The sequence below is a fragment of the Macrobrachium rosenbergii genome, chromosome 41 (assembly GCF_040412425.1).
Source record: "Macrobrachium rosenbergii isolate ZJJX-2024 chromosome 41, ASM4041242v1, whole genome shotgun sequence".
In the NCBI taxonomy this organism is placed as follows: Eukaryota; Metazoa; Arthropoda; class Malacostraca; order Decapoda; family Palaemonidae; genus Macrobrachium; species Macrobrachium rosenbergii.
In genome coordinates this window covers 18,675,381-18,689,184 of record NC_089781.1, presented here as the reverse complement: position 1 = coordinate 18,689,184, position 13,804 = coordinate 18,675,381, and the positions used below count along the sequence as shown (strand labels likewise).

Sequence of the window (13,804 nt, the reverse complement as noted above, 5' to 3'; positions counted from 1 at the left end):
CATATATTCGTTTTTATTCTAACCATACTAAACAAATTAAGATGCCAACATTTTCCAGTAAGTATCTTAGAGCTCTTAGAATTTGTAGTCCTGAATTTTTGGAGGGAAGTTTAAAATTATTGATAAAATAGGAGGCTCATTGTGTCACCCTCCAAATTTTTTTGAACTTTGTAAAAAATAAAGCAAAAAAGGCATATTACAATCCAACCAGTGTTAACAAAGAACTTAAGAATATTCTCTGTTTACCATTTCATCCTAATTTCATTCCTGCAGTGCCCATTTTAAAAACTATTGATATGAACTTAGTATTTGAATATAATATTTTGAGAAATAAACTAATTAAGAATAGCCCACCCAATTCAAACAATATTGTATACAGTATTCCTTGCAATGAATGTAATAAGATTTATACTGGTCAAACATCAAAAGGACTAAAAGTAAGAAGATCCCAACACAAATACGCCATTTCAAGTGACTTATCAAATAATGGCATTGTGGATCACTGGCTTAAGACAGGCCATACGATGAACTGGGATAAGTCAACGGTTATCTACAAGGTAAACGACCATCGGAAAAGAAATCTGCTAGAGAATGTGTTTAATGTAGCTACTTCCACCAGAATGTTAATCTCCAGCCTGGATTATCCCTTGATCCTTTGTTCCTGTCTTTTTTGTTTAAAGAACATGCTGCCCAGATTAACAAACTCTAACCCCGCCCCCACCTTCTGTTTTTGTATATAAACCTCTGTCAACTTCTTTTGTATTCAGTGTGAACTTGAAAATGTAGAATAAACTACAAAGTACTTGTTCAAAGTCCAGTTTTCACTCACCTTCCGACGTGGACTTAGTGATATATATATATATATATATATATATATATATATATATATATATATATATATATATATATATATATATATATATATATATATATATATGTGAAATTTTATCACACCGATTTACATACAATCACGAAGTTACAAATGTTGTTTAATATCAAACTCACGCTACTTCAGAATATCCCCATGAAATTGTCACCGCAGGAGAATTTGTAAGTGATAAATGGATCGGTACTGCCGGGTCTCGATCCCTCGACACAATTACCTTCCAACAACTCCAGTCGACGGTCTACCCACCGAGCCACCAAGAGAGGTGTAAGTTAATGCCGAATCTGCTGTACTTGTTTACCCGTCGAGAGCGGGAAAACTATATTTAGCTTCGGCATTAACCCACCTCCACCATGACAGCTCATTGGTACGTTTGGGACACGCAGCTCTTATTTTGAAATTTTCATCACACTATGATTTATATACAATCATGAGGCTACAAATGTTGTTTTAATATTTGTGTGTATATATATATAATATATATATATATATATATATATATATATATATATATATATATATATATATATATATATATATATATATATATATATATATATTTATATACACATTCTATCATATTCATGACATATGTACACATGCAACAAAGAAACAGACAATAGAATAAATACACAAAAGGTTAGTAAGGTTAATAAAACACCAGTGTTACAGATGCTTTCATTAATCTAGGCTATACAAGATGTGTGTGAAAATATAAGGGTATATCCGTAATTGGTAATTACAACACATAACAAAATTTTGCTGCACGGAAGGTTGTTATTAAAACCCCAAACTTCTTATCATGTTCAGTACAAGAGATTTTCTGGTATGTTGCTGTAATTCAACGTTATTTCTATGTGACTGATAAGAGCTTGGTTTTGAAGTACATTTCGAAAAAGTGTGTATTCATATACTTTTGCACCATATAGTCATAACTTCCACTCGAACTTAGACCATACAATTGAACGTAGAATTCTGGCCAAAGACCAAGCACTGGGACCTATGAGGTCATTCAGCACCGAAACAGATATTGACAGTAGAAGGTTTGAAAGGTGTAACAGGAGGAAAACCTCAAAGCAGTTGCACTATGAATCAATAGTTAGGAGAGGGTGGAGAGCAAGATGGAAGAAAGAAAATGTGAAAGGAGGTACAGTAAGAGGAATGAAAGGAGTTGCAGCTAGGGGCTGAAGGCACGCTGCAAAGAACCTAAGTAATGCCTACAGTGCACCACATGATGTGCACTGACGGCGCTACCACCCTACGGGGAAACTTCCACTCTAGATCAATATGAGATGTAATACTTAAAATAAATAAATATGAGATGTAATGCTTAAATAAATCATATGGGCATTCAGCTAAAAGCTTTGACCATCTGAAGAAGGTGTTACATCTGAACTAAATTTCTTTCATACTGAATTCAGTGAAAAAAAAACAGAGGATTCGTTGAGTGTGAACGTCAGTCTGATACATTGTTATTAAGTATGAATTCTCATTGCAAAGGGCTCCAACAGGGAATCGAGACTTTACGATCAGCTCAACTGTCAAAAGAAACTCGACAAGCGCAATTCTGGGTCTGCGAAGTCATTTCAAAGGAGTAAAAAGCTTACCTGGTTTGATTGAAACCTGCCCAGGTGAGTGAGGTAAGCTTTGTGACTGGGAGAAATCATTAGAATTTCATAAAGAAGCGAAAGCACATTCGCAGGTGCACAGACTTTGCGTATACAGGCATACACAGAGAAGGGGCCTCGCACTCGTACGCTGAAGTCCGCGAGCCAATCAAAACCAAGCTTTGTTTTTCCTCGCGGGTGAGCTAAACTTCGGTCGACTTAGACCGTGCAGCAAAACTTCCAATTATCATTTACAGATATAATGTGCATTTTACATTTAATGAGAAACAATCTCGGAGGAAAGTTGAAAAGTTCTGACGTTGAAATCCTTTTTTTCGTCGATTCGCGAAACAGTCTCGAAGGAGAGAAATAGGAGGGGTTATTTTAAATCCTTGCGGGATACCACTGAACAGATCATTGACGCTCGTCCACCGCCTCTGAGAGAGAATTGGTAAAAAAAAAAAAAGGGCGATGGAACGACGCCTTCAAAGGGCAAATTTACTTTTGTTTAAGGCATTCTTCTTCTTCTTCTTCTTCTCCTTCTTTAGAAAAGAGAGAATGAGATTACATCTTCAGGAGTTGTTCGTCTTTACAGATATATTAATTATTAATTATTATTATTATTGTTTCAGTTTTCATCTTCCTCGGGTACTCACAACATACTTTTTATACCTGCCTCTGGTGAGCAAGTGTACATCTGACAACTCTTTAGGAGATGATCGCCAGAGGAGAGAGCGCTGTCAGAAGCTGTCCAAAACGCCAAGAAGACAGCGTTTGACAGCATCTTCATTTTTATTCCTATTTTTTTTTTTTTTTTTTTGAAAGTTCGCACACCCCCAGAAAAGTTAAGACTAGCTATTGGAGGAAAAAACTTTGGTGATTATGACACTAAAAGGTTGATTATCATACATCTGGGAGCATAATACAGCAAAGATAATGGAGTAATCTTAGTTAAGTAAACAGGTGTCAACATGACACCTGCATCACAGGTGACAGGCGTGCAGAAGTGCAGACTTTTTATTTTTATTTTTTTTTGTGCATTACACCCAACTGACTGACGACCACGAAAAGCGGGAAAATGCTTGGCATTTTTCTCCACTAAACAACAGACTGGAAAGAGTGGACCACTCCGCGTATGAAGTCAAAAACACAGTTCCTTGACTCTTTTTATTAAGAAAGAAAGTAATCAAAAGGAAGCCGAAACCCATTTGTTTTCTTTTTTTAGCGTATACCTGCCCCAAATGGGCCTGTTATGACGAAGCACGGGCGAACGGAAGGAAAGACGATGAAAGTGGACAGGAAATACAAACCCCATACAGATATGCACATTTATAATGATTGTACCAACCATCTTTTTTGCTTTGATAATGAAGACTATACGGCAGGGGAGGGAGGGGGGGATAGGGAAGGTGTGGGTGGGAAGAGGGGTTAGGCAGGGGAAGAACAGTAGGTAAAAGGTATATCACATATATCCTTTATGGTGTCGTATGATGAATCTTTCACTATTAAAAGAAACACTGTATAACAATACGGAAAGGCCAAAGTAATAGCTCTGGGGTCCCGAATATACAGCGCCCAGATCATCGTATCATCACACAACTGGCAGCCAGGCCCAGTACGTACTGCGCTGCCGGATGCACGAGGCGTGAACACGAGTGATGCTGTTTTGGTTATTAAATCTAAGAAGAAGAATAAGCAGAACGAGCAGCTTTGTTTATAAGTTATCCAGATGATTAGCATGACTAAAAAATGAACTTATTTTTAAGCGAAAATGAAGCGAATGATTCTAAAACGTAGCTGAATCGAATTGGTGATATGTAAACATTACGGTACGATAATTTATTATCACTACAATCAGATTTTTCTTCCAATTTCTCACTTGTCGTATGAGATAGCGTAAAAAAATTCTCACGAATAAGTAACGTTCAAAGAATGAAAATATTTACAAAGTGAATAAAATGCCCAAGAGCACATTCATAGTGAAGAATAACCATCACAGGACGTACACTCAATTGCAATGGGTTGTCCATTCAAAATTATTAAAAATCAATTTCTGTAAATGTCAAAAAGGCTACAAAGGGCTACTAATATATTAGGCATCTGACATAAATATATCAGCGTACACACACATATGCAAACATATACGAATGAATATACATCGCATATGCATATATACATATATATCCAATGAATAAGGAGTTTGAATTGCCTTACTAATTAAGAAATATATATTCATATTTATATATCTATTCATATAATAATAACATTATCTTCCTCACATCAATAGCGTGAAGAGGAGAACGGTAATGAAAAAACACATGCAAATTCACAGATGCAAATCTCCCTTCGGCAAAATAGAAGGGCATTTTTTTTAAAATGCTTCAAAAAAAGAGGTTTTTCTAGAAACGCTTGTTTTTAAGAGGTTCGTAACTATCTCTTCGGCAGAAGACAAATAAAATAGCCACCTTAAGGTAGGCATGCTCTCCTGAAACACCTCCTGTAGAAGGCAAATAATATGGCCACTTTCAGGCAGGCATGCGGTTCCGAAACAACTCCAGTAGAAGGCAAATAATACAGCCACTTCAAGTATGCATGCTCTTCTGAAACACCTCCTGTAGAAGGCAAAATAGTAGCCACTTCAAGTATGCATGCTCTTCTGAAACACCTCCTGTAGAAGGCAAAATAGTAGCCACTTCAAGTAGATATGCTCTTCTGAAACACCTCCTGTAGACGGCAAATAAACTAGCCACCTTTTTCCAGGCATGCTGTTCTGAAACACCTTTTGTAGAAGGCAAAATAGTAGCCACTTCAAGTAGATATGCTCTTCTGAAACACCTCCTGTAGAAGGCAAATAAACTAGCCACCTTTTTCCAGGAATGCTGTTCTGAAACACCTTTTGTAGAAGGTAAATCAACTAGCCACTTTAAGGCAGACATGTCTTCTGAAACACCACCTGATAAAATAGCCACCTTAAGGTAGGCATGCTCTCCTGAAACACCTCCTGTAGAAGGCAAAATAGTAGCCAAAGTAGATATGCTCTTCTGAAACACCTCCCTGTAGACGGCAAATAAACTAGCCACCTTTTTCCAGGCATGCTGTTCTGAAACACCTTTTGTAGAAGGCAAAATAGTAGCCACTTCAAGTAGATATGCTCTTCTGAAACACCTGTAAACAAATAAACCTTTTTCCTGTAGTAGCCACTTCAAGTAGATATGCAAACACCTCCTGTAGAAGGCAAATAAACTAGCCACCTTTTTCCAGGAATGCTGTTCTGAAACACCTTTTGTAGAAGGTAAATCAACTAGCCACTTTAAGGCAGACATGCTCTTCTGAAACACCACCTGTAGAAGGCAAATAAAATAGCCACCTTAAGGTAGGCATGCTCTCCTGAAACACCTCCTGTAGAAGGCAAAATAAAATAGCCATCTCAAGGCAGGTACGTAGGCTCTTCTACAACACCTGTAGAAGGCAAATAAAACCGCCACTTTATGTAGGCATTCACTTCTGAAACACCTTCTGCAGAAGGCAAATAAAACAGCCACTTTATGCAGACATTCTCCTCAGAAACACCTTCTGTAGAAGGCAAATAAAACAGCCACTTTATGCAGACATTCTCCTCAGAAACACCCTCTGTAGAAGGCAAATAAAACAGCTACTTTATGCAGACATTCTCCTCAGAAACACCTTCTGTGGAAGGCAAATAAAACAACCACTTTATGAAGGCATTCACTTCTGAACACCTTCTGTGGAAGGCAAATAAAACAGCCACTCTATGTAGGCATTCACTTCTGAAACACTTTCTGTAGAAGGCAAATAAAATGGCCACCTTAAGGTAAGCAATGCTCTTCTGAAACATCTGTAGTAGGCAAAACAAAACAGCCATCTCAAGGCAGGTAGGTAAGGTCTTCTTACAACACCTTCTGTGGAAGAGACGCCCTTCTACGACTGCCACCTGGAAGTAGAAATCTCTTATGAGACCACCACAGAATAACTGCAGTCTTTTCTGGAAATCTTTTCTGGGAACTCTTCAGGAAATCTAATATTGGTCTGTCTAGGCCCCTCCCTCTGCAAGCAAGCGCTTCTAGAATGACTTCCTCTTCCAAGCACGCTCTTCTTCTTCTTTAAACTCCTTCCTTGGAAAAGAAGGCTCCTTTTGGGAGGAATACTTCAAGCCATTTTAATCTACAGAAGGGATATTTGTATAAAATGATGGCGCCGAAGAAGTATCGAAACGAGACATTCCTTCTCGGTTTTATTATGATTATTATCATCGTCATATAGCGATATTCTTCTTCCTCTTCATCGGCAGATGCATAATAATGTGCGACTTTTATTATCCACATCACAAATAAATAATAAACATTGCATTCAGATTCACTGATACATCACTTTCACTCTCTCTCTCTCTCTCTCTTTCTTTCTCTCTCTCCGAAGTCTAAATTGGCACAGCGTATTTCAGAATAATGAACATTAAATAAACAATATATCACAGTTTTCGCAACGATCAGTTTTGACACCGTACAGAAGTAACAATTAACGAAATCATTCAGAGTGACGTGATGACAAACGCGCATGTGCCTGGATAAAACGAGATTGCTGGATTACTCGAGAAAAGCCTGGAAGATAATCCGGATTACTTTTGTGATAAGTTTTCGTTTTGAATAACAAATACAGATAGTTGACGATAATCGTGATGTAATCTTTTGTGATGATTTGAGATAAACGTTTACGAAATTCTATTTCGATTCCGTGGCAAAATAATGACAAAAAGAGTCGTAAATAATTACAGGTAAGGTGAATGCATAACTTTTCTTTATTGCTAAGTATCTGACAAATGTTTATGGAATTTAAAAGTTCATAATTGAATTTTGCGATGAAAGAATGAAAAAATCTGGCATCGTCAACGTTCGGATACTTCAGAGTTCGAATACTTCTGAACTGACAAAACTAGTGAATTTGTTTCGTTCAAATTTTTTTTAATGGCATTTTGCTATCCTTACTTCTGGTAGCGCAAATCTCAGGGCCTGCCAGATAATTAATTTTTCTTTGGTTGTGGGAAGAAATTCAAGGCCAGTAATTTATCAGTGATTTTACCTTTATTATACCTTTATATATATATATATATATATATATATATATATATATATATATTATATATATATATATATATATATATATATATATATATATATATATATATATATATATATATATATATATAGAGTTGATAAAGCTTGTTTCAAAATAAAAGTCTATGAGTTTTATTCAAAAATTCACGAGGCAAGACCAGTTTAAATATTCTTTACTAAAACGTAACTCGTCAGCAGCTGACCACGCAATAATTTTTCTTCATTTTGCAATTTGACATTTTATATGCCTAAGTCATTTAAAAAAAACAATAAGCATTTTATTACCAAAAGAACTCAAATTAACTGGTGATATGTTTCATTCCGATACAAGGACAGCTTCTACGTAAATCTGGATTTTCGATTAGTAAGTTTAGACAGCAAATGAGTAAATTTCCTTTAAAAAAATGTAGTATAAGATTGATTACATGAGAATCGATGTCTTTCAAAGGTCCTAGTAACGTCACTCCACTCAGTCAAATAAATTCAGTGGGCCACGAAAAGTTCTCCACTGACGAAAATGAATACGTTCCAACCAAAGACATTCAAAAATTATTTTGATTTCAAATCTGCCATTTTGCAAACATGACCCTCGAAAGCTCTTCCGGAAAGAAAAAAATAACTTTCTGATGGTTTTCTTTAACCAAGAGGTTCATAATCCTTTTTCACAGCAGTCGCAAATAGGTCCTGAAAGCGGGAATGACAACGAAAGAAGCCACAAAAAATATAAATAAATGCTCCTTCCCCCAATCCGCAACTAATCTAGGCTAGCAACACTGACCGAAGAAGCTTTTGAGAAACTACCATTCATTCAATGGGATCACATCAGCTCAACGCAAACACAAGCTTCCTTGGGCCGTTTTTGTCCTCCACAAACCGTCGTGAATTGCATTGCAACATGTGCTTAATATTTTAACCTCTACCGAAAGGACGTTAAACATATACGGCGTGCTCTGAATTCAAATTCAAAAACCAATGGCAACCGTTTTCGCAACCGTTAACCGCTATAGACTTTCCGTTCTCTACGAGCTACGCATAGGCATCAACACACAAAATACAAATCATTTCGTCGTAATGATCCAAAAAATTATTTGAGGGGTTCTACCTATGGCGCCTTGATGGCGGTGGAAAGAAGAGAGAGAAACAAAAAAGCAACGAACACTGATGACTTCTAACATTACTCGGTATGCGAAGCTTGAAACACTGCGAGTCACTTTTGTTCCCGCCAAAGGTGACCATCATCTAAACAACGCAACAGTGATCGGATCTACTACACAGCTACCTTTAGTAACATCCTCTCGGAATCGTCTGGAAGGGGGGAAGTATCCAAGCAGAGAACTATCCAAAAACAACAGAGAAACAAGCAGCAGCATTTTGAAGAGGTTCGTCATATCCGGAGAGAAAGGATTTTGTCGTTCCGCGGTCGGAGAGAACGCTCCCGAACAACAAAAGCTGAAATGAGTCGTCGCACTTTGCTGCAGTTTCTCAGGAGGAATGAGACGAATAGATTTTAAGATATTAAGATACGACTTCCTTTTTTTTCGTCTATCGTATCCAAAGAGTACTTTCCTTAAAAACAAAGGATTTAAATTAAGGGTGTCTTCTCATTAACTAGTGCTTTTAAATAATTCCTTCATAGAGATGCAGAGGCTGACAGGGTGTATAAAAAAAATTCACTTGTATCTTTCTATCTCTCTCTCAACATCTGCGAGATAACAAGATGTGGGTTTTCTGAAGTCTGCTTCAGAAATTTCTTTAAATATACCTTATAACGTTTTGAAGACTGCGGTTTTAATGTAATAAATTTTCTAATTACTTAGATAGTACAATACTGGAACTCGAGTGTTTGTGCCAAAACCATTATGATTACGAATACGTTTCAATTATTTGGCCTCCCAAATTTGTATCGTAGACAATTTATCAATTTATCATTGCAAATTAACTTTTCAAGTGCAGTCTCCAAAGCTTAAAAATGACAATGACTGATAAATTTCTTTTACCAGATCTCAGTCATTTCATTTCCAGATCACTTTGCCTGGAAGTATTTGTAAATTCCTTGAGGAAATAAAATTATGCAAATGAAGTGCCCCACTGCCACTTAAATTCACACATGTAAAAGCTTTAATGAGAGATCATCATCATCATCATCATCATCTGGCTGAAGTTCTGTTTGTACTTGTGTTCACAAAAGAAGGGGATTTTGAAAATCAAGGAAAGAGAAGGTTTAACAAGTGCTTAAGGTATCGTCGACGAGAGTCCTTGGAATGATTTTTTTGTCTATCAAATTATCTATTGCCTCTTGACACGATGATTCTTTTTTTTTATAGAGAGAGATTTCACACTTGACAGATGACAGCACTCAAGTAAAACTAGTTTCCTTTTGACAGATGACAGCACTCAAGTAAAACTAGTTTTCTTTTGATAGATGACAGCACTAAGTAAAACTGTTTTCCTTTTGACAGATGACAGCACTTAGGTAAAACTATTTTCCTATGATTTTGTAATACAGTTTCTCTTTCTCTTCTCTTTTTTTATTACAGTTCCTTTGGTTTGTCTTCTCTATTGTATTTGATTGTTTTCCATCTGTTGTTGCTTAGACTCCTTCACAATTCGTCATGATGAGAATTGATATATGTACATATAAAATATGTTGACAGTTGCCGATTAATTGTCTAATGTACTGCATCTATAAACCTTTTCACGGTCATCAAATGCGTTTATTCCATGCAGAATCTACATGTTAAACAAACAACAGTTTCCAGTTAATTAACAAATGGCTCTTCTAACAGACAGTGGGTTAGTCATATCACAAATGCTCACCTTCCTTAGAAATATATATACAAAGAAATGTCATCACAAGTGGAATATTTTCCAAACGAACTTAAGATAGATTGCGTGTTGCGTCGCACAACCAGGCAAAACAGAAGGAACACAAAAGATATTAAACACTAAAATGGCACAAATTAAAAAAAAAAAAAAACATGTACAGTGTTTTAATATCGCAGGAAAGCAACTCAGTCGGTTACCAAATTGTAAAAAATGTTAGTTCACTTCCAATCACATGAGAAAAAATATAACAACTTGTTAAGGAAAGAAGTTAACGAGTTCAACAGTCATTTTGCCAAGTTAGTTTTCATTTTGCATTTTGCTTTTTTTTGCTTTGCTTTGCTTGCGGGCGTGAGGGGGTCACAGAAGTCCTAGGGAGCGAGTTAGTTTTGCTTTTTTAATTCTTTCTTATTATTATTATTATTTTTTTTTTGTTGAAGGAGGCATGAAGATTTAGTTTTGAAAGTCTCTTTTTGCTTTTTCAGTTGCATGACAGAGGGGGGGAGAAGGCTGATGCTTGGCAGCCAAGATCTCTAACCAAGGAGGGGTGGGCGCCATCCTGGACCGAATTGGCTGTCGTAGGAGCACTTCCAGACGCGGTCGTTGACGCTGTAGTTCATCAGCTTGGCCATCTGGATGCTCCCCTGGAAGAAACAGAAGGTGGTCTCCGTTAGCAATGTACAAACACATATAGCCATAAGAAAAAAAAATATTTCATTTACCAAGTATCTTAGTTAGTAATTTCTTTAAATTTACGTTGCTGGTGTTTCATATTTTGTACATTCTATCATACGTCTACAGGAAGGATATCCTGGATATAGAAGATTGCCTTTAAGGAAGACACGGTATTATTCAACCTGTACTGGTGGAATGATACTTGATTGTCTTTCAGTCAAGAAACTGACAATGATGTTCTGACAGCTGTCATCCTTACCTTATGCAATGAATCGGGGCTATTTCCGATCAAGAAACTGCCTGGGAAGGGTTCTGACATCATTCACCCTTTATTCATGCAATGACACTGGATTGTGTTGTGCATACAGAAGGGTCTGCCAACAATCATCCTTTCTTCATGCAATGATACTGGATTGTCTTGTGAATACACAGGGGTCTGCCAACAATCATCCTTTCTTCATGCAATGATATGGATTGTCTTGTGAACATAAAGGGTTCTGAAAAAAAATCACCCTTTTTTCATGCAATGACAGCGGATTCTTTCCATCAAAGTGACTGCCTAGAGAGGTTTCTAACAACATTCATGCAATGACACTCGATTGGCTTGTGAGCATAGAGGGTTCTGACAACATTTATTCATTCTTCATGCAGGGATACTGGATTGTCTTGTGAACATAAGAGGGTTCTGACAACATTTATCATTTCTTCATGCAATGGTATTGGATTGCCTTATTAACAGAGAGTCCTGACAAGATTTATCATTTCTTTATGCAATGATACTGGATTGCCTTGTGAACAGAGAGGGTTCCGACATTGATCAGTTCTTTATGCAATGATAGTGGATTCCCTTATGAACGTAGCGGGTTGTGGCAACTTTCTGCCTAAAGACTGTGCTGACAACATTCACTCTTTCTTGACGAAATGACAATGGACTGAACTGTGAACATAAAGGGTTTTGACATTTACCCTTTCCTCATGCAAGGAAGTCGGATTGTCTTTCGATGAAGAGACTGCCTAAGAGGGTTCCGACAACTCTCACCCTTCCTCCATGCAAGGATACTGAAAAATCTACCGATTTATTTGGATAATTCCTCAGTAACGCTACCTCCAAAGAAGCGACTGGTTCAAATTTAACCTATTATTACGATCTCTGAGATAAAGGGAAAATAAAAATAGTCAAACAAGAAATGTGTGAAGCGAATTTATTACCACGACCTGTGAGATCAAAGGAAAATAAAAAATAAAACATGTAAAAAATGTGCATAATCGAGTTTTCTGTACGGCCGCTACAGCGTATAATTGAGGCCACCGAAAATAGAGCTATCTTTCGGTCGTCTCGGTATAATGCTGTATGAGCCGCGGCCCACGAAATTTTAACCACGGTCCGGTGGTGGTCTATCCTATATCGTTGCCAGAAGCACGATTATGGCTAACTTTAACCTTAAATAAAATAAAAACTACTGAACCTAGAGGGCTGCAATTCGATATGTTTAATGACTGGAGGGTGGACGATCAACATACCAATTTGCAGCCCTCTAGCCTCAGTAGTTTTTAAGATCTGGGGGCCGACAGAAAAAGTGCGGACAGAAAAAAACGGGAACATAAAAAATGCGGACAGAAAAAAAGGGGAACATAAAAAATGCGGACAGAAAAAAGTGCGGACGGACCGACGAAGCCAGTACAATAGTTTTCTGTTACAGAAAACTAAAAAGGCATCACATTCAGTGATATGTTGCGGGGTGGAAAGAAGAAAGCCATCTGTCTCAAACCAGGAGGTGGAGGTCAAGACAAGATGGACAAAAGACTTCGCAGTTTTCATTCCAAAATCAACCATAAGGACAAACCACTTGTCAAGGACGAAACGTGAACTCTAGAAAGGGACTTTAAACAATTTCGTACAGAGTCAATATCTATCGACAGTATATTTATCTATTATTATTATTATCATTATTAATCGCAGTAATATTAGCAGTAATAGCAATTTCAATGCAGTCAGCAAAATTCGCAGCATCCTGCAACGAAAACACAGAGAGAGAGAGAGAGAGAGAGAGAGAGAGAGAGAGAGAGAGAGAGAGAGAGAGAGGTGCCACTTTCTCCAACGTTAAAAAGTATTAAGCAGTAGCATACAAGCAAAAGGCTTCACTGTATTACAAATCCGAGTTTAGGAGTCTAAGAGCAAGAGAGAGAGAGAGAGAGAGAGAGAGAGAGAGAGAGAGAGAGAGAGAGAGAGAGATGCCACCAGTTTCTCGAAAGTCCGTCTACGCCAAATGGAAGGAATTGCATGTGGGGCCACTCTTCCAAAAGACCTCAATTTTCGTTTATCCTTTTTTATTCCTTTCGTCTTTTTTCCTCTCCGTCCGCGGGAAAGAAGATTTTCCAATCTTAAGCTGGTGGATGCTTACAGAAGTAGGTAGGGGAAGGAGGGGGCTTGGGGGAGGGGAAGGGGAGGAGGGCTTGGGGGAGGGGAAGGGGAGGGGGTGGAATGCTTACGAAGAAGAGAATTGGCCAGGGAAGGGTGGGGGAGGTGTAAGGTGCTTACGAAGAAGACAGGGGTGCTTGGTAGGGGAATTGGCAGGGGTTAGGGGAGGATTGGGGGAAGGGGAAGGGGGGAGGGGGTAGGGGTCGTTATATGACAGCTTCAAAAAGGGGGCACTGGATGGTTGGTACCGAGAGACAAAAATCTA

The 13,804-nt window shown here is 37.7% G+C and overlaps 1 protein-coding gene and 1 long non-coding RNA gene across 2 annotated transcripts in view; both read right to left on the bottom strand.

Moving 5' to 3' along the window:
- Window positions 1–1,550: 1,550 nt before the first annotated feature.
- On the bottom strand, window positions 1,551–5,265 carry LOC136826709 (uncharacterized). The gene is made up of 2 exons (XR_010849691.1): window positions 5,159–5,265; window positions 1,551–5,102 (listed from the first exon to the last, which is right to left on the bottom strand). It is a non-coding gene; the product is annotated as an uncharacterized lncRNA (long non-coding RNA).
- A 5,334-nt stretch (window positions 5,266–10,599) lies between these two features.
- LOC136826710 (kielin/chordin-like protein) overlaps window positions 10,600–13,804 on the bottom strand; it is a 559,277-nt gene continuing 556,072 nt past the window's right edge. The window contains exon 7 of the mRNA XM_067084103.1: window positions 10,600–11,089. Within this exon, the coding sequence (XP_066940204.1) occupies window positions 10,979–11,089 (111 nt within the window). The 3' untranslated portion in view covers window positions 10,600–10,978. The remainder of the gene's footprint in view (window positions 11,090–13,804) is intronic.